The sequence below is a fragment of the Dromaius novaehollandiae genome, chromosome 3 (assembly GCF_036370855.1).
Source record: "Dromaius novaehollandiae isolate bDroNov1 chromosome 3, bDroNov1.hap1, whole genome shotgun sequence".
NCBI lineage: Eukaryota > Metazoa > Chordata > Aves > Casuariiformes > Dromaiidae > Dromaius > Dromaius novaehollandiae.
Window position 1 is genome coordinate 17,975,031 of NC_088100.1, and position 23,217 is coordinate 17,998,247.

General features: G+C 43.8%; 1 protein-coding gene across 1 annotated transcript; it reads right to left on the reverse strand.

The window, feature by feature from the left end:
- Positions 1-124: 124 nt before the first annotated feature.
- On the reverse strand, positions 125-2,316 carry ID2 (inhibitor of DNA binding 2). The gene is made up of 3 exons (XM_026097234.2): positions 1,833-2,316; positions 1,461-1,525; positions 125-757 (listed from the first exon to the last, which is right to left on the reverse strand). The coding sequence occupies exons 1-2, from the start codon at positions 2,178-2,180 to the stop codon at positions 1,469-1,471; spliced, it is 405 nt and encodes a 134-aa protein (XP_025953019.1). The 5' UTR covers positions 2,181-2,316; the 3' UTR covers positions 125-757; positions 1,461-1,468.
- Between the last annotated feature and the right edge of the window lie 20,901 nt (positions 2,317-23,217).

Here is a 23,217-nt window from a genome sequence, read left to right on the forward strand (position 1 = left end):
ATTCTTTATATTCTCTACATATTTGAACTTTTACTCAGTAAAATCATAACAGAATGTATAAGTATTTAAAAAACAAATCAAAGCCACAAACTGTTGGTCCCCAAAGAATAAAGCAAGCAATCAGTTCAATAAACACACTTGATTTATTTTGTATAAAAAGGGTTAAGTTTACAACTAAACTTTTATAAAAAGTTTAGCATGATTAAGTACATCATTACACTTTTTGCAGAAATTTACATTTCTGCCACTATACAAGAAAACTCTAATTAAAGAGTTCACAAGGTTTCACTCATATATATATATTTATATATAAATATATACACAGCATTCAGTCCTAGGTTTGTGTCAAAAAAGGTAATTTCTGACCATAGACTTTCCTAAAAAACTGAACACTGGATCCTTCTGGTACTCACGCTCCACCTTTGGAAAAAAAAGGCAAAGTCTGCTTAAAATGGGCAACTCCTTGTGAGATTTTGTTTCGCTCCCCACGTTGGGAATAGTATATAAAGGAAGCCTTCCAACTAGGGAAAGGGTATTTAAGAGTCTCTTCATAAATAACTAGGTTCAGTCCAAGTTGAAGAATGGGGTGGGGATAAAGATCAATCTTGATTTTTCTTCTGTATTAATTTTAAAAGGTCCTTTTAGATGTGGATTCCCCCTCCAGACACAGCTGAAAAATAAATTCAGCACCTCAAAAAAAAAAATCCTGTAGATATTTTCTTGTGCAAAAAAAAAAAAAATCTCATCAGTGGAACACCTGCAAAAGATTGAAAAGAGGCGTATTTAGGAGAATGCTAACAGGGCAGAGATCCGGACAGACTGGCGCCAGAGAGGAAGCCACAGTTTGAACATTTAACCAAACACTCAAAGATTGGGCAAACCCTGGCGTCCAGATGCAACACATACACGCTCACACACTCACTCTCAAGAGCACAAATTGAACATTAAAAAAACATACACTCAATGGAAAGGATAGAAAGGGGATTCTCAGTCCAATCTCTATTTAGATCTCTGTAAATGCACTGCTCAGAGGCGCCAGTCTGCCTCTTACAGCAATTATTTGATTAAAAGCAGTCATTTATTTAACTGATAGTGTAGACAATCCCACATCACAAAATTTAAGAAACTGTGCCAAGTTTCCCAACTTAATCAGTCACTCTGGCCCGGGAAGTTAAGACTTCAGAAACAGATAACCAGAGAATTGGCATTGAGCAGTGAGTAGTATCAGAGCAAACAGTCTGTGCTGCTTAATTATCCTTAGAAACCAAAATATACTTTGGACTATCAGACTCCATTATTAATCTAATTTTAATGGTTGGATTGCTGGTTATAAAGGCATATCCTAATCAACTTTTATGATAGACTTTTTAAAAATAGTAACAGCCTCATAAACAGAATTTTTCCATTCTGAATGGAAGCACTTTCATCTGAAGTTTAAAAATAAGGCTCACTTTACTCACCGTTTGATTTAGCCACAAAGTGCTTTGCTGTCATTTGACATTAGTTCTGAGGGGAATTCAGATGCCTGCAAGGAGAAAATACAACAAAACAGAGCAGTGTTAAATGTCTTAGCAGTCAAAAAAGCAGAAAAAGTACTCTGGATCGTGAAGTTCTTCACTCATGACATGTTTTGATACAGACTCGTAACAATGGCTAGCAGAGGTAGTGGCAGTTTTGCTGGAATTTCCATACATTTTAATCTAGCCCTCTGTCTTCAGTAACCATTACTCAGGTTGGCCACGTTCTGCATTAAAGACAGTTCTAACATTGACTTAAAATACCGTATCTAGGTCAGCGGACAGAAACAGGGCAGCTACGGAGAGGTCATTTACCTGTAACGACAGGATGCTGATGTCTGTGTTTAAGGTGGTCAGAGGAGTTCTCGAAGAAGGATTTTGTCCTGGTCTCTGGTGATGGAGACTGACAATACTGGGATGTGAATCTAAGGCGATCTGCAGGTCCAGAATGTAGTCGATGACATGCTGCAGGATTTCCATCTTGCTTACTTTCTTGTTCTGAGGGATGCTGGGCACTAGCTCTTTCAGTTTGGAGTAGCAGTCATTCATGTTGTACAGCAAACTCATAGGATCATCCACGGGGGTTTTGCTCCGGGATATGCCTAGGTTGTGCTCCGAGAGGCTGTTTTTCCTGACAGATCTTACAGGACTGAAAGCTTTCATGCTGAAAGACAGATGGAGAGAGCAGTTCCAGCGCACAGAAACACTGTGGGAGCTCGCTCTCCGCTTGCTTCTCTGCCTCTCTGCCTTTCCTCTCTAAGCAGCTGCCTGAGCGCAGAATGAAGCGGTAAGCTGCTCGTGCCGGCTTTTATACTGCAGGCGCAGGAGCTGCCAAATCCAGCCTGTGCTCGCTGCCATTGGAGGCCAGCAGCATGTCCATCAGGCCCCGAGACGCTCTCACTGGTACAAATACAAGCGAAGCGGCTGCTCGGGCCTTCCGTGTTCGGAGCCAATGTGGGGAAGGAGGTGTGGCTGCGCCAGGCACAGCTGAGGGTAGTAAATACTGTACAGTAAATGCCGAGCCCGGACTCGCAGCGAACGTTTTACAAAGGCACTTAGGAAGGAATGAAATGGGCATTTTTACATTGCGATCGCAGAGATCAGAGTTCGGTCACAAAACCCTCGGCCCTCTCCCTCTGTACTTCTCCCTCTCGTATAAAAGACAGCCTCCTAACGTTCTTCCCTCTGTTTTGGAGAGTTAAAGTGGGAATAAAAACACCCTGCAAGTATAAGGGCTCAAGAAGAGAGGCTGGGGCGAGCGTATGCAGATTGTAAGGGCAGGCACTGAAGGAGTGAGGAATGCGTTGCTGTAAGCATTCTGTGTGCAGAATATGATATACCTAGGTAATATTTACTGCTATAACAAGATGTTGGTGCAGGCTGAGACTTCCTGAAAGTCACTTTGAATTAGAGTATCAAGCAGCTTTTCAAAGTGCCTATTTAAAAATACGACTGCATACATCAATGGTCAGGCTCAGTAGTAGAGCACTGTAGGCTCCAGATTTAGGCAGGAGATGTACGTGTAAAACATAAATAAACATAAAATCAACTTGAACTTTCCTCTCTAATGACAGAACACTGCTACAAGGCTGAGAGCTCAGAGAGCCCTGACAGACTAAGAAGTCACTGTTTGCTTGCTGTTTCCTGAGGACAGGGCTATTTTAAATGATGCTATTAATTGGAAATCATTAGGCAAATGTGCATATTGAAAGTACATTTACATGTATTACCCTTGAAAGGCTGTTCATCTGCATCCTATCAGTGCATGTGACATGTTACTGTAATTAATTATGCATAGATTGTTTCTGGTGACAAATGTGAATACTTACTGCACGCTGTACTTTTTGCAGCTTTTGGTTGCAGCCAATGAAACATCCTGCAGAAACATTCCAGAGGAAAAAGTTGGGGTTTTGTTTAACTGCAGAAATTATGGCAATTTTTTTTCAAGCTTAGGTCAATTGCATTTTTCTATATTTAGCTCATACCGATTGCTCTATAACATACCAATGTATCTCCCAACCATCTTTTCACGTAAGTTAAACTTATAAAAGTGTAGATTTTCATATACAATTAATATATATGGGATTCTACACGTAGAACAATTATAATAACCATCTGAATGCTTAAAGTACGTTTTTCTTTATTTCAAAGCAAGCATAGACATGACATCTATAAAATCAGTTAAGATTGTACTGTGACTATTAAAAGCAGACAAATATTGGATTTATCTGTGCCGTTGTTGCATAGCTACACTAAATGAATTGGGGATGTGGGGGAGGAACGTTACGGACCCTTGGAGAAAAAGCGCTATAGAGATCGATGAATATTTTTCTCCAATTAATGTTGCATTCCTTAGCTGGTGTTTTGCTATTCTGTAACAGGACATTTTGGTGGCTGTAACACAAGCTTATTTGCCCCACGGCTTTTATCTGAGGGTGGACTGTAGGCGGTGCTGAGGCTGATAGGAACACAATTCAGTCATTTTGAAATGTGAAGGGTGAAAGTGAATCTCTACATTCAATCTGATAGGAAGACAAACACATTGTTCAAGTGCAGTTAAAGAGAGTAAATAATAATAAAAAACATCCTGTCAATTAACAACTTGATTAAAATAACTGGCTGTATAGCAACTTTAATCCTTTTCCACTTTGCATCACGAAAATCTCAACTTAAATCGTATCTGGTACTTGATTTGCTGCCACAGGTTTTAGTCCTTCAGCATGTTTGCGTTTCTGTCTCATGAAAGCACCAGTGGAAGAAATTTTATTTTGACACTATTTTTGGCATAATAATAGCCAATGTAAACAAATATGTTCATGCTTCTTCCATCATTATTTGTCATTCGTGGACAGTGAAACAATGCTACAGTAACGTCCTTCTAGTCTTTGCAAAGGACGTGTTTGCAACTGGTTTCGTTTTTCCGTACTAAGAGCTTAGTGCACTTTTTTAGATAGCGAGGAGCTGCATGGAGAGGCTAACCTGGTTATCTTCTCCACTGTCAAACACTTCTAACGTGCTCCTTCTTCGTGAAAAGTACAGTTTGTGGATATGTAACCTCCAGGTCTCCTAACATCGCATTTTTTTTGTAAAATTGCATTCCCTTTTGTTCTTTTAACCTTGAAAGGTTTTACAGTATATTGCTCCCTCTGAAAACTACTCTTTTTGCTAATGCACGTACTACAAATGGCTTCGGCAGCTTCAGGCGGCCCTGCGCTGTGTGAGCGCTGTGGCCCCTGTCCGGGAGCCCTGGGAGAAGGCTGCTGCTGCCGGAGGGAGCCTCGCCACGGCTCTGCGCTGCTCCGCAGGGGCTGTTCGTGCGGCGCTCGCAGCCCTGCGGGCGCGGGCACCGCCGCGGCAGCCCCCCGCGAGGCACGTCCGCCTCTTGTGCTCAGCCCGGACTTTTATAGCCAATTCCCAACCCCGAAAGGCTGCTGCCAACATCTGGTAGGAAATCATCTCCGCTGGCAGCGCACAAAGCGCCGTTTCTCCTCCTCGCCCCCCCGCGCCGCGGCCAAGAGGCACAAGCGCGGGGCGCGGGGCCCCGCTCCGCTCCGCTCCGCCCCGCCCCGCCCGGGGGGCAGCGGCCGCCCCCGCCGTGGGGGGCCCCGGCGCCAGGCCGCGGCGGCGGCAGCGGGTGCGCGGCCGCCGCGGGGGCGCCTCCCTGCCCCGCGCTGCGCCGCCCTCCCCTCCCCTCCCCTCCGCTCCCTCCCCGCCCGGGCGGCGCGGCGCGGCGCGGCCCGCCCCGCCCCGCCGCCCCGCGCCCGGGGCCGGGCCGGACTGCGCGGCGCCAGCCCCGTGACATCAGCCCCTCGCCGCCGCTCCCCCCGCCCGCGCCGCCCGGGCCCGCGGCGCCGCTCAGGCGGCTGCCATGGCGACCGGGGCTGAGCCCGGGGCGGCGGGAGGCGGCGCGGCCGGGCCCCGCTTCCCCCTCCCGGGCGCACCTGCAGCGGGGGCAGTGGCCGGACACCCCCCTCCCCTCCCCCCGCCATGCGAGCGGGGGGGCGGCTCTGCTCCGCGCCGCCGTCCTGGGGAGCCCCGCGGCCCCGCGCCGCTCCGCGAGACCAGGGGAAAACAAAGAGCGCGCACGGAGCGCCGCGCCGCTGGCGACGCCCGGCCCCGGCCTGGGCTTCCCTGCCGGGCCCGGCGCGAGCCGCCCGCAGCGCCCGCGCAGCGCAGCGCCGCGCCGCGGGAGGGGCCGCGGCCGCCGCACGCCGCCCCCGGAGCCCCGGCCCGGCCTTCCCTCGGGGGGCGCAGGGGAAGCGGGGGGAATTCCCCTCCCCGGCTGCCTGGCCTCCCCTGTAAGAGAAAATGTGCGCTTTCTGTAGAGAAAAATCCGCTTCTCAAAAGAAATCCCCCTTTTTTGCACGGTAGGATTTTCTGGGAAGAACATCTGGGTTGCATAATACTTCAGGGTCTGCCTTTGTGCGTTTGACACAAATCTTGGGAAAATGGGGTTCTCAACCCAAGCACCCCCAAGTCGATTATGCTTCTCCCTGCTAAGGACCTGCAAGTTCTTACGTGCATCATATCCTACGCTTTTAATAAAATTCATTTAAAACATCTAGTAATAATGTAAGTGGGTTTAATTGCTGTGTATTTAAGCCATCAAACCAGAGTAAAAAAAAATCTGTTAAAATTGGCCTGTTTCCAGATCACTGACACTATCCAACCTATGCAAACAGGGTGTCCAAATATGTTTTGATATAGAAGTTTTTAATATACCAAGTGAAGTATCTTGCTAAACCTGGCTGCTTTCAACTGTCCGGTGTCTTTTGTTTGCCTCACGTTTCAAATTCATTCAAAGAAGTTTTAGAAGTTTGGGGTTTGGGGCTTTTTTTCTTTTTTTTTTCCTTTTTGAGCGGGAGGGAGAGAGTATGCATGCAAAATATTTAGTTACAACTTCTGCGAAACGCACCGATCTGTAACAGCATTTTTTACTTTCACAAAGGATTTTCCTGTTACTTTTGTTCCGGTCACAAAATTAAAAAAAAAAAAGGCAAAAGAAAAAAAACTTGGGGGAGAGATAAGGTCTGGAAAACAATCTGGAATTGCCAGGCTGTTGGTGGGAGCTCTGCGGGGCTGGCGTCAGGAAGTCTGCGCCGCCTTCTATTACTGTTGATCCAGCTTTGTGCAGCTGCACTCAGTACAATTAGCTTGTAGAAACAATCCTGCTGTAGGCAGCCTCTTCCCTTCAAAGTGCTTTTCTATACTGATCCCCTCACATCATGATGCTGGAAATCAAGTCACAAGCCGACCACTGTTTGGCCAACATCATCTGTGGGAATTCATTAACCTCCATCCCAGAGATGCAACAAGAGATTGTTTGTCCAGAACTAAACTTACAGCTTAATATGATGTAGCCCATACAGGAAAAAACCTGTGTCCCCATTTTTTTTGTCCATAACAAGAAACACATTGTACAGCTTTTCTTTTTTTTTTTTCTTTAGGGGGTGGGGAATGTAGCTGAAACCAGGCGTGAGCCGGCTCCTGCTAAAACTTTGCCATCGAACTGTTTTTTGGTTCATCAGGCTGCAGTTTCCATAGAAGCAACTTATCCCCGCGATCATCTTGTTGGGTGCACTTTGCAAGCTCATTTCCCGTCTGAGTTTGCTCTGCTGCTCTCAGATGCTGCAGCTGACACATTTCCTCCCTGTGCACTTTGCACCCACCTCATCCTTGCCCAGATGCTCTGGGCTGATTGTGCCTAAAAGGGGGTTTCATTGCACTCTGCAGCTGCCTTGGGGGGTTGGGGGGAGGGATTTCTCTCTCTCTCTCTCTCTCTCTCTCTCTCTCTCTCTCTCTCTCTTTTTTTTTTTTTAATTTCTGTTTTCCCCTGCTTCAGTCTCAGCTCTGTGCCGTCCTCGCAGCAGGCCCTCCTGGTTCCTTCTCTGGCTGCTGTTGCAGTACCGGCTCGCAGGGACACGAGCTGCCGCTGCGAGCCCTCTGCCACGCGCCCGTCGCGTGCTGCCTTACGCGAACGCTGCCGGCGGCTCGCACGGCCCCAGCCACGGCCTGGGTGGAGCGGAGCTGCCTGCTGCCCGTGGGGTGCAGCCATATGCCACCAGCTGGGAAGCGAGGCCCTGGTGAGCCTGGCCAGCCTGGGCATCCCGGGAGCAGCAGCAGGGTGGCATCTCCCCACTCCCAGTGGCATTTGGGGACACCCCGCGCTACTGGGGCTTGGGCCTAGCTTCCCGACACCCCTGCTTTGCCCCCAGCAGGGCTCTTCGCGTCTTTCTGGCAGCATCTCTTGTTGCAACGGAGCCGGTCTAGTTGCTCCCTGCTTCCAGATTCCTCACTTGAGGAATCCATGAGGATCCTTCCACTCACCCTACTTCAATGCCCCTGTTCTGCCCCAAAGATGGTGCCCCCCTGAACCTTGTTTTCAAATGCCCCTTCTGCCGTGTGAATGTTTCCCTTCCCGCAAAGCCTCCTCCCGTGGCTCTTGGCCACATGCACCCCTGCCACTCAGGCTTACTGCTGCCGTCCCAAGCTGTGCTTCCCCAAATCCTGCTGCTGCTGTGAATGAGCTTGCTTGTGAACTTTGATAAACCCCACCTGCTTTAATTCTGCTGAGCTCTGCTTTAGGGGTAAGCCCCCAGACTTTACTTCCTAGTAGCTGTGTTCTTGCTCAAGGAAGGCATGGATGCTCCTCTGAGTCCCGGTTCCAAATTTCATGCCTCTCTGGGCCTTACTTGCGAAGGTCCTAGATCTAGCAGCTGTACAATCTCCTTTCCTTCTGAAGAACCTGTTTTTTTGTTTTGTTTTGTTTTGTTTTGTTTTACAATTCCCTTCATTTCCACTTCTAAACATCCCTCTTCTGCTGCTGTTATATCCCCCTGAGTTGCATGTTGTTGGAGGCTTGGGTAGTATTCTGGAGAAACATACTTATGTTCTCATTTCTTCCTAGACATCTGCTCTTGGCCAGTGTTGGAGTATAGAGTGGACAGGCCTTTGGTCTGATTCAGTTTTGACGTGCTTATGGTCATATAATCCCACTCCCAATTCTGTGTTCTTCTGCAGGAATGCCTTCTACCCAGGCCCTGTTTTCCAGCAGCACCTGCCAAGAGGGATGTTTCTACGTGAATTATGTTGTTTTGCAGGGATCTTTATGTCAAGTCTCAGTTCAGACACTTCAGTTCCTAACATTTTTTTCCATTGTTTGGGGTTTCTTGTTCCTATTAGTAGGATCAGTGCCCCAAAGGCATTTATATGTAACTGCCACCTGCAAAAGGACATTGCTTAGCTGATGCTACTGGAAGAATAGTGCTATGAAATTGTTCTGAAAGTAGTGTTGCTTTGGCATAGTAAATGTTAATGGTGTGAGGTATATTGAACCCAAGTAGTAACTCTCACACATTTGCACAGAAGTAAATATATTTCTTTCTTTTTTGTATCTTTAACTGTGTTAACATTCCTACTAACGTAATGCCTATGTTTTAGTTAAGTTACGTAGTGTGGCTTCTAGAAGTGGCTATAGTGAACCAATTAGGTAGCTCTACAACTTTTGTGGTTGTGCTAAAACCTGGGATCAAACAAGCCCCCTTCTCATCACGTGGTTCTACGTAGCAGAACCAAACCTGATTTTCACCTACTGTAGCTTTTCTACTGATACCTTTAAAGTAGTATAGCTCTAAAATGTTGCAAGTTTTGCACCCCTTCAGCAATTCTCAGGAACAAACAAAGGAATAAAAAAACCTGGCTTGTTCTTTCCTTTGTTACTTACCTGTCTCTCTGGTCTAACTCCCCTTAGTCTCTCACCTCGGCCTGACTTTGATTTTTAGGTACAGGCGTGCATGAATAAGGTGTCAAAATGGTTGGTTTCATTTCACTGGAAAAAGGAGGGATGGGAAATTGGATTGGTGGGAGAAGACTTTGAAAATCCGTTCCAGTTAGTGTTTTTTTCCCCCTCAAATTGTAAACTTATGATAATTTTAAGGGTAGATGCGTTTGCATAATATGCCCTGTGCATTTGTTGTTGTTCAATAAGAATAATATTTCATGAGCGCAGAGGAGAAATGAGTCTATAGTGCGACTGTGACCTAATTGTTATAATCTTGCCCCGCTGTTTCCTTCAGTTAGAATACCTCCGTTACGTGGCAGAAAGCCTTGTAGTGTTAAGTAGACGGTACTAATTCAGTGATTTACTGAAGCTATTGTTATGTTAGGACAGGACCCCCAGCATTCTCAGTGCTTTTCAACCAAGGTGTAGAGCAAAATTTTCTACAATCTGGAAAGGCTAATACCACTCCAGTTGCAGCCATTGGAGGGGCAATTTAGCAAAATGTGTGCACCAAATCCCAAATGCAAGTGCATCTTCAGAAGTCCTGCTGAACCACGTGAGGTCTAGTGAAGTTTCTTAGGCTTTTAAAATTCTGCTTCTCTGTAGCCTCAGAATCAGCTCTATCTAGGTTAAGCTGACTTTCTTAGTGGCTGTCTCCTGCATAAACCCAGCTGGGAGTCACAGAATAGGTATGTGTCTAAATCTCCGGAGGGGCTTGGTCCAGGAGGTGTGCTCAGATCATGCTTAAATGCACACTGACAGCATGGAGCATAGCACAAAGCACAGCAGCTGTAGCTGCTGAAAGGTTTAGCGGGAGAAAAGGAAAGTGCTTTTCTTTTATAAACTGTTTTTCTCGTGAGAGCACTTGCTCTGGAAGTAAGATGCTCAGGTTCAACGTTCTCCTCATCAGAGGCAATGTAAACTCCGTTATGCTAGCAAAGTACCCCTAACAACAAGAGTAAAGATAAGGCTAAGGTGGAAGATACCCACCCATCCTGTTGAAGCTTGCCGCTGTAAAGAAAAGGATGCAAATTTCAAAGGGCCAGCGGGAGTATAAACAAAAGGGAACTGACACAGTAGCTCAGGGCAGAGGCATCTCCTGGATGGCAAAAATCCCACATCCTGGGCCTGGCCTGGTAGGCTCGCCCATTCTTCAGGGTGAGGTTCATTTCACCTTAGCTGGTTAGAGGTTTGGTATCTTGTCTCTCTGTATAGTCAGTGGGAAGAGAGAACAAGAGACACCTGCAGAGAATGATTCATTCTGTGCCTGTTAGGCACCTCTCTCTCAGAATGGAACGAGTCTCCTCTCTGGGGGCCTGTCTCTCTGTCAATTTTCAGCAAAGCCTAGACAGCCAATTTAGACTAGACGCCTGACTTACAGATGCTAAGTGAGGTGAATTCCACTGTAGATGACAAATTTTGCTCACTCATCATACTTAATTTTAGCCTTTAAAAATGGGGTATGTAATTAAAAGCTAGTCATTTCAGTTCCCTATCTAATGGTAATTCCTTCCGCTGGAAGGCTGGAGATGGATAGCTGGGATGAATTGTCCTTGGAGATGGATGTCTATCTTTCTGACTCTACATAGCCTAAAGGGTATGTGTGCCCCTAATTTGCAGTTGTGAGTCCTGGTACTGGGTATCTGAAAGTTAAGTGTGGAAATATTAAATGTCATTGTGCAAGCTTCTTTTGTGGATGGTCTAAGTGGCTAAAAGGCCTTCATACTATTTTTAAGGGAGGAGCCAGTTTTCCATGCATAAAAATATCTGAAGATATAAAGAGGCTACAACTGGGAGAGCTGAAGGGCTACTTATTTAAATCAATGGAAGTTAAGTACTTTGGAAAATATCACTAAGTCTATATTGCATTTTTAGGCACTTATGTACCCAGAAAAATCTGGCTCTAACTTTTAAAACAGCAGCTTGGGTGCCTTTAAAAACGTTCTTAATCCTAGCCCTGGAGAGATGAGCATGTGATTTTCTGTTCTGACAAGCTATAGTTTTTCATTTTTGATAACATGGAGTAATGCTGAGGTGTAGTACAGGAGAAGTCCCAAATATGTACCCTCATTGTTTCATCAGAGATCAGCAAAAGGTCACCCAGCCTTCTTATCAGATTGCAACTGTGCAAGTGTTTTTTTGTGCTAGTCTAAGTTAGGTGCACATATATTCTTTGCAAATGGATGATTGCAGGAAACAACAAGCTTTGTGTTTTTATAATTTAATATTTGTCAAAGGTCACCAAAGGTTTATATCCAGTCATTTTCAAAATTTAGATTGTAGAGACAATGGTAGACAATAAGTGTCCAGTTTGGCAAAATTAAAGTCATACGTTCTCCTGATGGGTTTTTAGCTACGAATATAGTTGGAGATGATTCCACCACATTGCTCATGTCAGTCACTCTGTAAGGCTGAATGCCTTCAACTATTACAAAACACATGCTTGAGAAACCTGTCCACTCCTTGTATCGAAGTACTGAAACTGTATGTGGACCCAAAATGTTTAGATTTGTCAGCTTAAAAGTAATTGGGAGTGGACTCAAAATTAAGTTACTTAAGGCCTCCAGCTATTGTTTGCAGCTGACACAGGAGATCTGAAAACATTAAAGGGACATGCAAACTTTTTAGAATATTTTGGGCCAGAACAAAACAGCTGGTTTATACCTAGCTGAGGATCTGTTGTTCTCCTTTGGGAGGTCAGAATATGGACTTTTTTGCAGTTGCTTAATTTCCTGCCTTTTCACTCTTCTATCTTTTCTTTAGAGTAACATGAATTTTGTGCTCCATGTTCTCTTTCACAGCGTCACAGGTCTCTCAACTCTGGAGATGAGATTCATCTCACTTGACTTAAGGCATATGTCTGGTGGATGTCTACATCTAAGCCTGTCTTTCAAGACTTATTTTACAACCAATTGAGAAAATCATCACTTCTGCAATGTGACTTATTTCATCTCAATACAGAAGTCTAAAAGAGCTTAAGTCTATATCTATACTTCCATGCCACAGCTGTTTCTGTTTCCCTCTGGGCCTGTCCAGCCTGCCTACTTTCAACAGTTCTGCAGCAGATAGGATATTAGTTTCTGGTATGTACACCCACATAACAGGCATTTAACCATGATTTAATCCAATGCAGTTACTTCACTCATTTCTGCCTACTAGTCCTGTAAGAAGATGTGCCAGTCCAGCACCCGCCTTGTTACTTTCTCACGTCCCAGTCCTCCCTATGTTGTCACATGGAAAAGGGTATTTTGAGTCAAGCTGTGATTAGCCCAGCCAGCGCACGGCTTAAGTAGGTCTTGATGTGTATTGTCTGTGCATAGGGTGGTTCTCAGACTTTCTAGACCACTGAAAATTCTCCAGATTTTTTGTGTGACTTGACATGTTTTAATTAAAACACTTGAGAGAGAAAATAAGCAATGATTAATATACTTTCACCAAGACCAAGTTCTTGCCATGGCCTTGTGGTGTGCCAGGGTTTTACAGGCCACAGTGTGGAACCTCTGGGCTAGATGCTTATAGTTATATGCTTTATACATTTGTAAGCCATAGTTCAGCCTGTTGTTATCCATAGTAATCCTTGATTATAGGACTGGTTATTCATTTACTACATAGATGTTACTTGCCCATATAGTGAGAAAGATTGCTTTCCGTTGGAGCCCTGCCTCAGTTATTGTAAAACTGTATCCAAAGGATTGCAAGAGAGGCAGGACGCTCCCATAAAACAGCTGAATTCTGCTGTGGAGGACTTAATTCAATCCAAGCCTCTACCCCAAAATTTTTGGTAAGATGATGGACAAGTCATTTAAAGCAGACTTTTGTCAGGAGACTGTTCGCCGCATGGGAAGTCAATGGGAGTTGTTCTTGAATATCTAAAGTGTAACAAAAATGCCAAGCACTCTGAAATAGCGGGTGCCATCTATCACAAACTTGGCAGCCAGAACTAGAGTTATTAACGAGTACATTTTCTGGTCAACTGCTTCACAAATGACCATTGGTTTAAAGTTAACAGATTATTTTTTTATTCCTTGAAGAAGGAAAGTTCCTTTTTTAGGGTAGGGCAGAGTATATTCTAGTAAGTGAGGGAAAGGATCATGGGGGTGACAGAAGCTCATTGTAGTAAGGGGCATTCCAGTTTCCTTTCAAATAAGCCTTTCTGGGCCTGCAGGTTGCTACTGTCATGCTAGGCACTTGCAAGGTGGTGCAGAGCCAATACGGTGGTCAAGTCAGGCACCAGGTGAAGCTGACAGAGAGTGGGAGAAGAGGGATGCTGGTGGGTTGATTGGCTTGAGCACGCCTGGGGCTGGAGGAGCAGGGAATGTATGAGACACAGCTGGATGAGGAGTTAGAGCTGGAACTAGGAGGTCTAAGGATTAAAGGAAGACAGGCGACAGGCTGGAAGGGAATTCAGGTTTCAAATCCCCTATAATTTCTTTAAGTTTCTTTCATTTGCAATTACAAGCCAAAAAAAGCAACACTGCCCAGAAAGTGAATGCTTCTGAAGATGTTTCCTGTATTTCTGTGTCCTGTTATAGATGGGACAACTTGTGAAGAAAATTAGGATGATTTTAGCCCTAGTTAGATAAACTTCCTAGCTTATGGGAGCTGTAGGTTCAAGGCTTTGATCCAATAAAGTCCTTACAAACCCTGACACAAGTTGCCATAGGAGAGCCACTCCAGAACTGGTGACTGGGGCATTCCGCTGGCACACTGGAACTTCCAAGTTGCAACTGGAACTGGGAAGAACTGGGTATGAAGCCTCAGTCTTTGACAGGCCTTTTAAACATCAGGTCATTTACTGCTCTGAGAATCTGCTTAGAAAATAATGAAAAGATCTTGGTTTTCTTCTGAAGCATGATAGTAAAACTATTGAAATCATGAAAAATTTCACAAGATGGGAAAATCATTCTTCACATATCCATTCAGCATAATTTGGGATATAGATTTTTTCTGTAGTATCCAGTATCACTTTAAAATTGTATGCGATGTTAAACTTCTGCTAGATTCTTGGAGATAGTTTCTACAAACATAGACATATATTTAGTATAGAGTGGCTGTGTTCTACTTTGATCATTTTGTCTTTTTCATGAGAGTTTCTGCTCTATTTTTGATAGTGTTTGTATAGATTCTATCAAGGAAAACACATGTCATGGGAACTTTTAAGTAAGTTTTTTTTGTCTGGGTGTTTTTTGCTGTAATGCAGATGTTCCTATTTTAAACTTGTAAAGGTATTACTGTTTTGGGACATGATTACACTGATAGCAACAACACACCTTTCAGAATTGTTTGAGGGGGCAATCTGCAGGAAACCAGTGGCCCTCTTTTGCTCTATTGTGGTAGTGTTTTGTGGAGAGTGAAGCCTATGTTTTCAGCTGCAAATGTACATCCCTTTACAGAATAAGCAGGCAGTCGGCGTGCATCAGCTGTTATGGGGGTGGCTGTGGGTAAGACATGAAACAGGCCATAGGAGCTCCTGTGACAGACACTCGGTAGTCTTGATGCTTTACACGTTTGGGGCCTGATGCAAAGCCAGTGAAACCTAGGAAGATGCTTTCCATCAGATGCACTGCTTTGGGTCTGGCCTCAGATGTTTGTGAATATATGTAAGGGATATAGCTGACACTTGGCTAGTATGGCAGTTGCCTGTGGAGAGGGAATTTGTTTCATTGCTCTGGGTTGGCAAGTGAATATTATCTAAAGCTTTCCACGTGCATGTAGCTGTCCTGCTCAGGTTCTAAATAGATTCTGCCCTTAGACTGTAAAGAACAAGGTAATCGCTTTATTTTATTTTATTTACTTGAGAGCTAACTTATTTTAAAAGTAAAACTAGCAGGTGAGAGGAAATTTTATTTGCAGAGGCATTTATAAGTATCCTGGGAAACCTATCAGAGCTCAGCTTTACCTGTTTAACTAGTGGCTATTCTACTTAACAGCTCTCAAGCATGCTCTTAGTATGGGGGGGGACCAACACAAAATCCCAGGATGTGTGAAATTTTCTTCCAAACAACAAAAAATACAATTAATTCACAAGCCAAATAGCTGATAAAGAGAAAAACCTGCACCTACAGCTACTAGCCTCACATGACATCCCTCCACTGGCTCTGGCTCCTGTAGTCCAGGCAATAAAGAACTTTGCTCTTTTTTAGGACTCTCTTTATCCATTCTTTCCAGCTCTATTAACTTAGCGCATTGCTGAACATGACCTTTGCTCTGCCAGCAATACCAGGCTTACCGTGTGTTAGACCTTTTCCCACCCAGCTATCTTCATGCTTTCCTGCGTCCTATCCTTCATGCGTGGAGCAAAGGTCTGGAAAATTCTCTCCAGCTGTTCTCCTTCAAATCACTCCTTAAGATGCACTTCGACCCTGATGCCTACAGGGCATTGCTGATAATAGCTAGGCAGAGTGCAAGTTAAATTGTTTTCTAGCCAGCCTGTGTGAAAACGCGCTCACGTTATTTCTGCTGTGGTTTTACTATCAACCTCTTGCCTGCTGGGGAGGACAAGGCCGTAATGCCTTTTTAGTAATCACCAGCTGTCACTGGAAGCTGACATAGATAAGAGCAGCTCTCCACTCCGCTAGTTGTTACCTTCTCTCTCCTTGAGTCACAACTCATACCGGTTTGCTTTTAGCTACCATGCTTATTTCATTCTTCTTGACTCTCACATCTGTGAATTTAGCTCCCTTGCCTCACTAAGGGACTGATTCAGAGTGCACCCTTTCAGAATATGTTAACGTATCCTGGCTCCAAGCATCAAAGGTTGGTTGGGGGGTGGCTTTCTTGCATGTGGAGTCAAAGACCTTAACCCTTTAGAGTGATAGAAAGGTTTCCCAGTAGTTGTCTAACTACCGACAGAAGGAACAGGCATCTTAGCTAATCAGAGCTTCAGACAAGCAATTCTTGGGATCGTTTTAGGGTTTTTAATTAAAACTGTAGGCTCCAGAATCATGTGGCAGTGAGCCAGCACCAGTCATCTCACAATAGCCATCACTATCTCCTAACAATGAGGGAATTCCTGAGCATATGCTCTGGAGGCTTCTGAAATGCTGAGAACGGGCGGGACTGCTGTTTGCGAAGCACCCTGCAACATTCAGCCTTGCAGGTCTGCTGATTTTTAAATTCTATAAGCAAAACCCTATAAGCCCCACATAGCACAAAGATACCGACTTGAGTTTATACTGCGCGGATCACAGATGCTGAGCATGAATGCATGAACAGTCCTTTTGTATGGTGTTTGACACTTTCTGTGGCTGTCTGCACTGTTTTTTAATATACGGAATCCCTGATTCTCCACTGCCTTGCACCCTGTCTGTTCATTCTCACCCCTGTGAAGTGAGGGTAAAACACTACCAAAACAAAATGGTACCATTTTGCATGTTTTCCACTCAGTTCGTACAGGTGTAAATGACTACAGAAAGAACAGGGCAGAGCAGAACCTGACCCGCAGTCTGTCTCTCAGTGCGTCAGGGGTCTTGAAGTGGGGGGATGACAGAACAAACACAAGCTGTTACCTTGCCATTTTTGTTAATGTTTCAAAATCAGGCAGCTTGCAAGAATGACAGATGCAAAAGTCAAGCAGTACTTAGTTCCTGTAGTCCTCACGTGATGTCTTCTCCTAGGGTAATAAAAAATGTTACCCATGGCATGTATAGGTGCTTATGATAACTGATATGGTAGCATAATTGTCAATGAGTCATCCTCTATCCTTTGAAAGCTTTCGGAGTTGTTTAGCTGTTGTACTTAGTACTAGAGAAAAAAAAACCCTGTTTGTTCTTTCTGTTGTTTGTTACATTACCTTAGTTTTTATAAACTTTTATGGTGGACAGTGAGTTCTTCAAGCTGTGTTTAGATTTCGGCTTTGTCTCCTGGGTCCTGGACGTGGATAGTACTCTCTTTCTGTTATAGCACCAGAAGACTGTACTCATCCTAACTCCATTTAAACCATCCTCTAATATTGCCTGACGCAATCCTGCAAGCAAGCACTCAAGCCTTCTTTCAAAAAGCCGGTAGCTTTTTTCCCCTTTCCATCTCTCTCTTTGCACAAAACCCAGCTCTGTGATACCTGCCTTACTTTCCTGAACAGCACATTAGATCATCCTAGTCCAATTCCCTGTTCTTACCAGGACACAGAGTTTATTTATGACACATTGATAATATGTGTCATACTGCTACACCTCTGCCAGATGTCCTTGAGAAATATATATTCTGTCTACACCTGGCTCCAGACTATCCTAACTTTCTCTTTGTTCATCTGCTTTTTACTTCCAGAAATCCTATCTAGTTCCTTCTTCAGCTAACGCTGGTGTCCGGTGTGAATGCTAGTATCAGGCTGCCTGTGTGCTTGTAACGGAGAGGTTTATCACCCTAGCGGTTGCAGCAGGTAGGAGACTAAACATGTCAGCCTTCTTCAGGAGAAGAGCCTTGGCTCTGCTGTACCTTCTGTAGTCAGTGGGTTAATACTGCTCTATGTCCTCCTTCTCACAACCTTCAAGGTGTTGCATAGTGTTAATGTTTTCAAGCATGGTCTCTAGAGGAAGGATAAGAAAGCCACCAGACTTTGGGGCCACAAAATAGAATGTAGTATTAATATTGCCATTATAGTATTAATGGTGCCATTGCCATTAATATGAGAAAAATGAAGTTGGATTGCACCAAAATAACCACCCTCCTTTCAAAAAACAAAACCAATCAAAGCTCTGTATAGAGGAATGGTTAGGAGCTAGAGCTGAATTGAACAAATGCTATGTAGTTCAAAGGTGATTGCAGGTATGAAGAATGGACAGAAGTTAAAGTCTCTTTTGGAATCATAACAGTAAATATTTTTGCTTATCTTCAATTAAAATCTCACCCTTACCATTGCATTAACATACGCACTCATTTTTAGAAACTATGTGAATTTTCATGACTCATTTGAGTGCTCTGTAACTATTTGTATGCAAATGTGACTCATTAAACATTCTCACAGTCACACACTTTACACTCCCATTGGAGTGCATGCACAAACAGTTAGGAGTAGTGTTGTTCCTCCTGCTTACAAACCTTACTTTTTCCTAAGCAAAATCTTGTGCCTTTTTCACATTTATGACAATGTGTGAAGAAATACTTGTGCCTATAGTTTCAGAGTTGCTATAAAATGGAAGGATTAAAGAACAGAAATAAAAGAAGCGCTTTATATCAAAAGGTATTTTTGTTAAAATGCCACATCGCTTGTCTAAATATGCAAGGTCTGAAAAGGACTAAACATTTTCTTCTAACTTTCAGGAAAAGTATGTAAATTCTGGCCTGAGAACAAGCATGAGAAAGTTTAGCTAAAAGGTAATGTATCCATCAATGCATGCAGAGACTTAGAATGAAATTGTCATCTCAGCCATAGCTAGAACAAACACAGCTGATGAATAAATGTATATTGGTTAGAATAAATAAAAAGTGTAATGCCAGATGTGGACAGTAAAGAATACAGACAGGCAATAAACTGGGTAAACATCAAATGAAGGATTAGCCTTAATTGTGAGGAGTCTATTCCAATGAGAAACAGAACTGGGACTTTCTTTTGCCCAAAAGCAGTTGAGATACCTTTCTAGCTAGAAGAGAAGCTGCCTAATCTGTCACTACTATCCCATGTGAGGCTTGTGAGCCACAACCTGCTGCATATAACACACAGTTCAAAGGCTGCCTTTACTTCTGAAGATCTCTGACAGGGTTGTAGGCTTTACAGCCCAGCAAGTTTGACTTGCAGCTTTTATGTAATTTTCTAGAATGCAACTTTCTATTTCCCATGTACAAGACATTATGCAACAAGGTCCTCTGCCGTGCAATCACACAGGATGTCTCTTTGTAAGTGGTAGGAGGTATGTTTTTATATCCCAGTCTCTGTCAGACTGGAAATGACTATATTTGAGTACAGCTTATCTATAAGTAAAGGTGGGATTCACCTGACAGATTAAGACACCAACATTCAGAAGCTTGATTTACTTGCTGGTATGTAGGAGTCCGGCACTATCTGAAGTGCCCAAGTCTCCCACCTGGACTCTGGCTGCTGCTCCAGATTCGTAAAGAAGTCCCATAGGTTGTGTGTTATACTTGCCAGCCCTGCATGGATTTCTTGGACACCCTATTGCAACCCAAATGACACCGACTGTAAGTCAGTTGGTGTCTAATCAAGACAATCAATGGCATCTCCAGAGATTTTCCAATCAACTGCCCAAATACAGCTGTCTACTTTCTGAGTCAGTTGAACAGCTGTGCGGCCTTTGATTCCTAACTCATTTATGGATGTCTACACGTAGGCATCAAAATTAGGTGTCTTATTCAAGGAGCTGAATTACACCCTAAATGTCATTTGTTTATTATAACATGCCTTTCTGGAATGGCCTGTGCATCCAGCAATCAGGAAGAAAGTGTTGAACTGAACCAAAAATCTGTTATATTGGTCTACAGACTAAGCAACGCACCCCCAAGTGCGCACCCACTCTTGTACTGTGTGAGACCCTGGTGGTTTTCGGAGGCATTGCAAATATGGAACATTTTGTCTGTTCATCTGACTGAAATGCTGCTGCCCTTTTCAAGAAGCCCTTGCAAAGTACCTGGGCTCTGCTATGGCTGCAGGTAAGGTGGCTAAATCAGCTAAGTGGAAGCGAACTCAATTATCTTCTTGTTGACACATCTCTGGCTTTCAGTTGAGTGATCAGTTGAGACAAGCTAAAGCTTCTAGGATGATACAAAATTAAACAAAATGCAAAAGCTCTATTTAAACAAACTGTAAAGAACTGAAAATAGGGGTTTGGTGCCTGATCTACCTGTGAGTTCGGACTGGTGCATAATCTGCCAATGTGGAGATGCAGGATCGGGCCTTATAAAGGAAGCACTCTCTTTTATTAATGATAGCATCATTAGCACAGGTGTGCTAATGTGCAGGTATATAGATGATAGATCTATATCCTGACCTATATAGATCTATATTATAGATCAATAGCACACCTGCACCTGTGCAGGTATATATTTTATATATAGTGTGCATTAGTGCGGGTATATAGATTTCTTATAACAAATTAATAGTGCAACAGATTGTTCCTGCTGCACTTCACAAGCAGTTCAACATAACAGTCACAAGCTAAAATACTAGGAAGCTGTGAACTTCAAAGCAATCTTCACTTCTTTTTAAAGAGTCTTTCAGACGACTAAGCACATTTTCTCCCACCTCATCTTTAAAGTAATTACAAAAGAATATATACAGCAGTCCTGAAATTCCTGCCAGTCCTTCATCTTGATTTTCTTGGCATATTAGTAGGGAATCTGGATGCTGAAATTTACTGTTAATGAGTACCTTATTTTATGGATGTGTTCTTGTTCTGTGTGGTAATGCTTATCTGAACTCTTTGTGCTCTCATGGAGGGCCAAAAAAGCCACCTAGGAGATAAACACTGAAGTAACCAGTGAAATACTTTACTTCCATTTTTTCTTTTAATTTTGGAAAGTATGGGTTGGTCATTAATTCAGAATAATTTGCTTATTGATTTATGGATTATAATTGCAGAAGATATCTGGAGTCTTAATTTCAAGAGCTAGACAACCAAGGGAAACAGTAGGTTTTCTGTGACTTTTGATGGATTAAAAGTAGAGGCAGCAAATATTAGGGGGCTATTGATCAAAGCAAACAAAAGCTGCAGATAATAGTTTGGTTGGAAACAATGACTTGGATGGACTTTACCTAAATATGGACATCAACTGGAAAGCAAGCATGTAAAAAAGTGGCAAAGACAGCAGCTATGGAATGGAACAGATGAGCTGAAAACACTTGCCTAGAAATGAAAAAAAACAGCAGTAGGCAGGAAGGATTAAAACAAGAATGATAAAAAAAATAGAAATGCTGAACACTTACTGCTGATTTCCAAGAATCACCAAGTGACTGTTGTTGAAAGCTGGACTAAAAACAAGGAAGGTGAAAAGTCAGAGGACTCTTCAAAGACAGAGTAGAAGAATGTCTGCCCTTTGAAAGACTGGTTTCATCGGTGCAGAACTGGACCGTCAGTGTGTTAAGCTGAAGAAAAAGATAAATGCTTTTGTCTTGTGGTCCTAAATTTACACCTGTAATTCATATGATGTTTTACATTCTGTCAACTAGCGTTTATACTCAGGAAAGTTTTCTGGATTGAAGACTCTGCAATGTCTTTCTGTGCGCCTTCTCTGGGAACAGGTAATGGCAGTGTTGTCTCCTCCATACTTGCATGCTTTTGTGCCTCAAACCTCAGCCACATCTAGCTGAGAAAATGTCCTAGCCTGTATGTCTGTTAGTTCATGTCTCCTCTGAGAGGCTAGCAAAGCTGTTTTTCATGTTGGAGATTTTTTTCCAGGTTGTGAGATTGTTAGTAAAACTGGATTTAACTGAATAACTTGCTGCACCCAAATCCCTGGCTAGACATGAGGCAGAGTTCATTTAGTCAGGATCTGATTTCCTGAGCCAGGTTGTAAAGGATTCTGCGTTCCTTCACAAAATCCTGTGAATCTAATTCCAACCAAAATTATGTTTCTATTTGTTTTTATTCATCACTAATCTAATACCTGTAATGTAGGGGCAAGGCATCTCTAACTTCCTGGGAGAAGGGGGAGAGGGCACTTGTTTTCTAACTGATTCTTGTAGTGTCACTAAATTGAGCAGCCCATACCCTCAATACAGAAACCTTAGTGAAAGCACTGCTCACCAAGTGCCAGGATCTTGTTTTAAAGCAGCAATGTTTTCCTTCCATCAGCATTACCTTTGGCATACATCTCAGAGGGGTTATAGCTGTGCGGCAGGCAGGGAGATGCTCTGTACCAATCTCAGAATGTGAAGGTGTAGTAACGTAAATACTTTGAGCTACTCACAGAAGTGAAGTGATTGTATACGGGATTAAAAGGCTTTCTATCATGATTGCATTGTTCTTAATAATAGCCTATAGGAACAAGCAAGCAGGGGAGATACCTGATACCTAGATAATGGATAAGCAATCTCTTTGCAAATATTGGGGAAGCAGTTGCAACACAATGCCGTGCATCTGTGCCCCATGCTGAAGCAAAACTTCTATTCTGCCAGACCTGGGTATAAAGAGGTCTAAAGTACATTGAATAGTTAAAAGGCTCTTTCCAAGAAAGGATGAGATCAGCTGTCAGTAGGTGTCCCAGACGCAGAGAATGCCCAGCTTCTTTAGCATCTGTCCTCAGAGAGTTGCCGAGCAAGTGCATCTTCCTCAGCAGCGCTGACAGCGGTCCCCCCGCCCCCTCCCTCCGTGCCGCTCTCCAAGGGGTGAGTCAACATCTCAGCTCTTTGCTGTGCAGGAGAGCTTGGTTTTATAATGAACTTCGAAAGTGCTGCCTGGAGAGGAGGAGACAGTGCTGTGGAGATGGTGTGTGTGATTTCTTGATGGCAGCAATCGCATTTCCTCTTCGTAACCGCCTGGTGCTAGGCTGAGCAAAGGGCACGCAGAAAACCATGGCAGAAGCCATCCATCCCACCCGTGAAGCTGCCGCAGTGACCTGCCACAGCAGGACTTCCCAACAAGGACTTGAAACTTGCCTAGGCTTTACTCTCAGTTCCACATTTGTGCTGTAGCAGTTGTTGCGTCAAGGTCCAGTATCACTTCGCAGGGTGGGGTCCATGGTAATATCTCGTCTGAATTCACAGGGACCAGAGAGGCCTGTTGGTAGCGTTATAGCTGTCTTTGCTCAGCATGTCCTGCACAAACAGATAACATTGTATTGGTTGGTAGAAACTTTAGTTAACTTGAAAGCTAAAGCGTGGACAAATGGAGTGGGCTGATTCTGACTCAGCAGCTGCTATTCGTGGGTAGGTAAAACAAATTCATTGTGGGCAGGGTACTCTTTTGCATAATCTACTACAGAAGTTCCAGCTGCTATTTCTTTTCATAAAAACAAAAGCATTTTTCCCAG

What these genes read in the sequence shown, in the direction of transcription:
- ID2 (XM_026097234.2), bottom strand. Translation starts at nt 2,180, where the DNA reads ATGAAAGCTTTCAGTCCTGTAAGATCTGTCAGGAAAAACAGCCTCTCG. An exon ending in TCAGCATCCTGTCGTTACAG is followed by an intron (nt 1,526 to 1,832) that starts GTAAATGACCTC and finishes TTCTCCTTGCAG; the next exon opens with GCATCTGAATTCCCCTCAGA.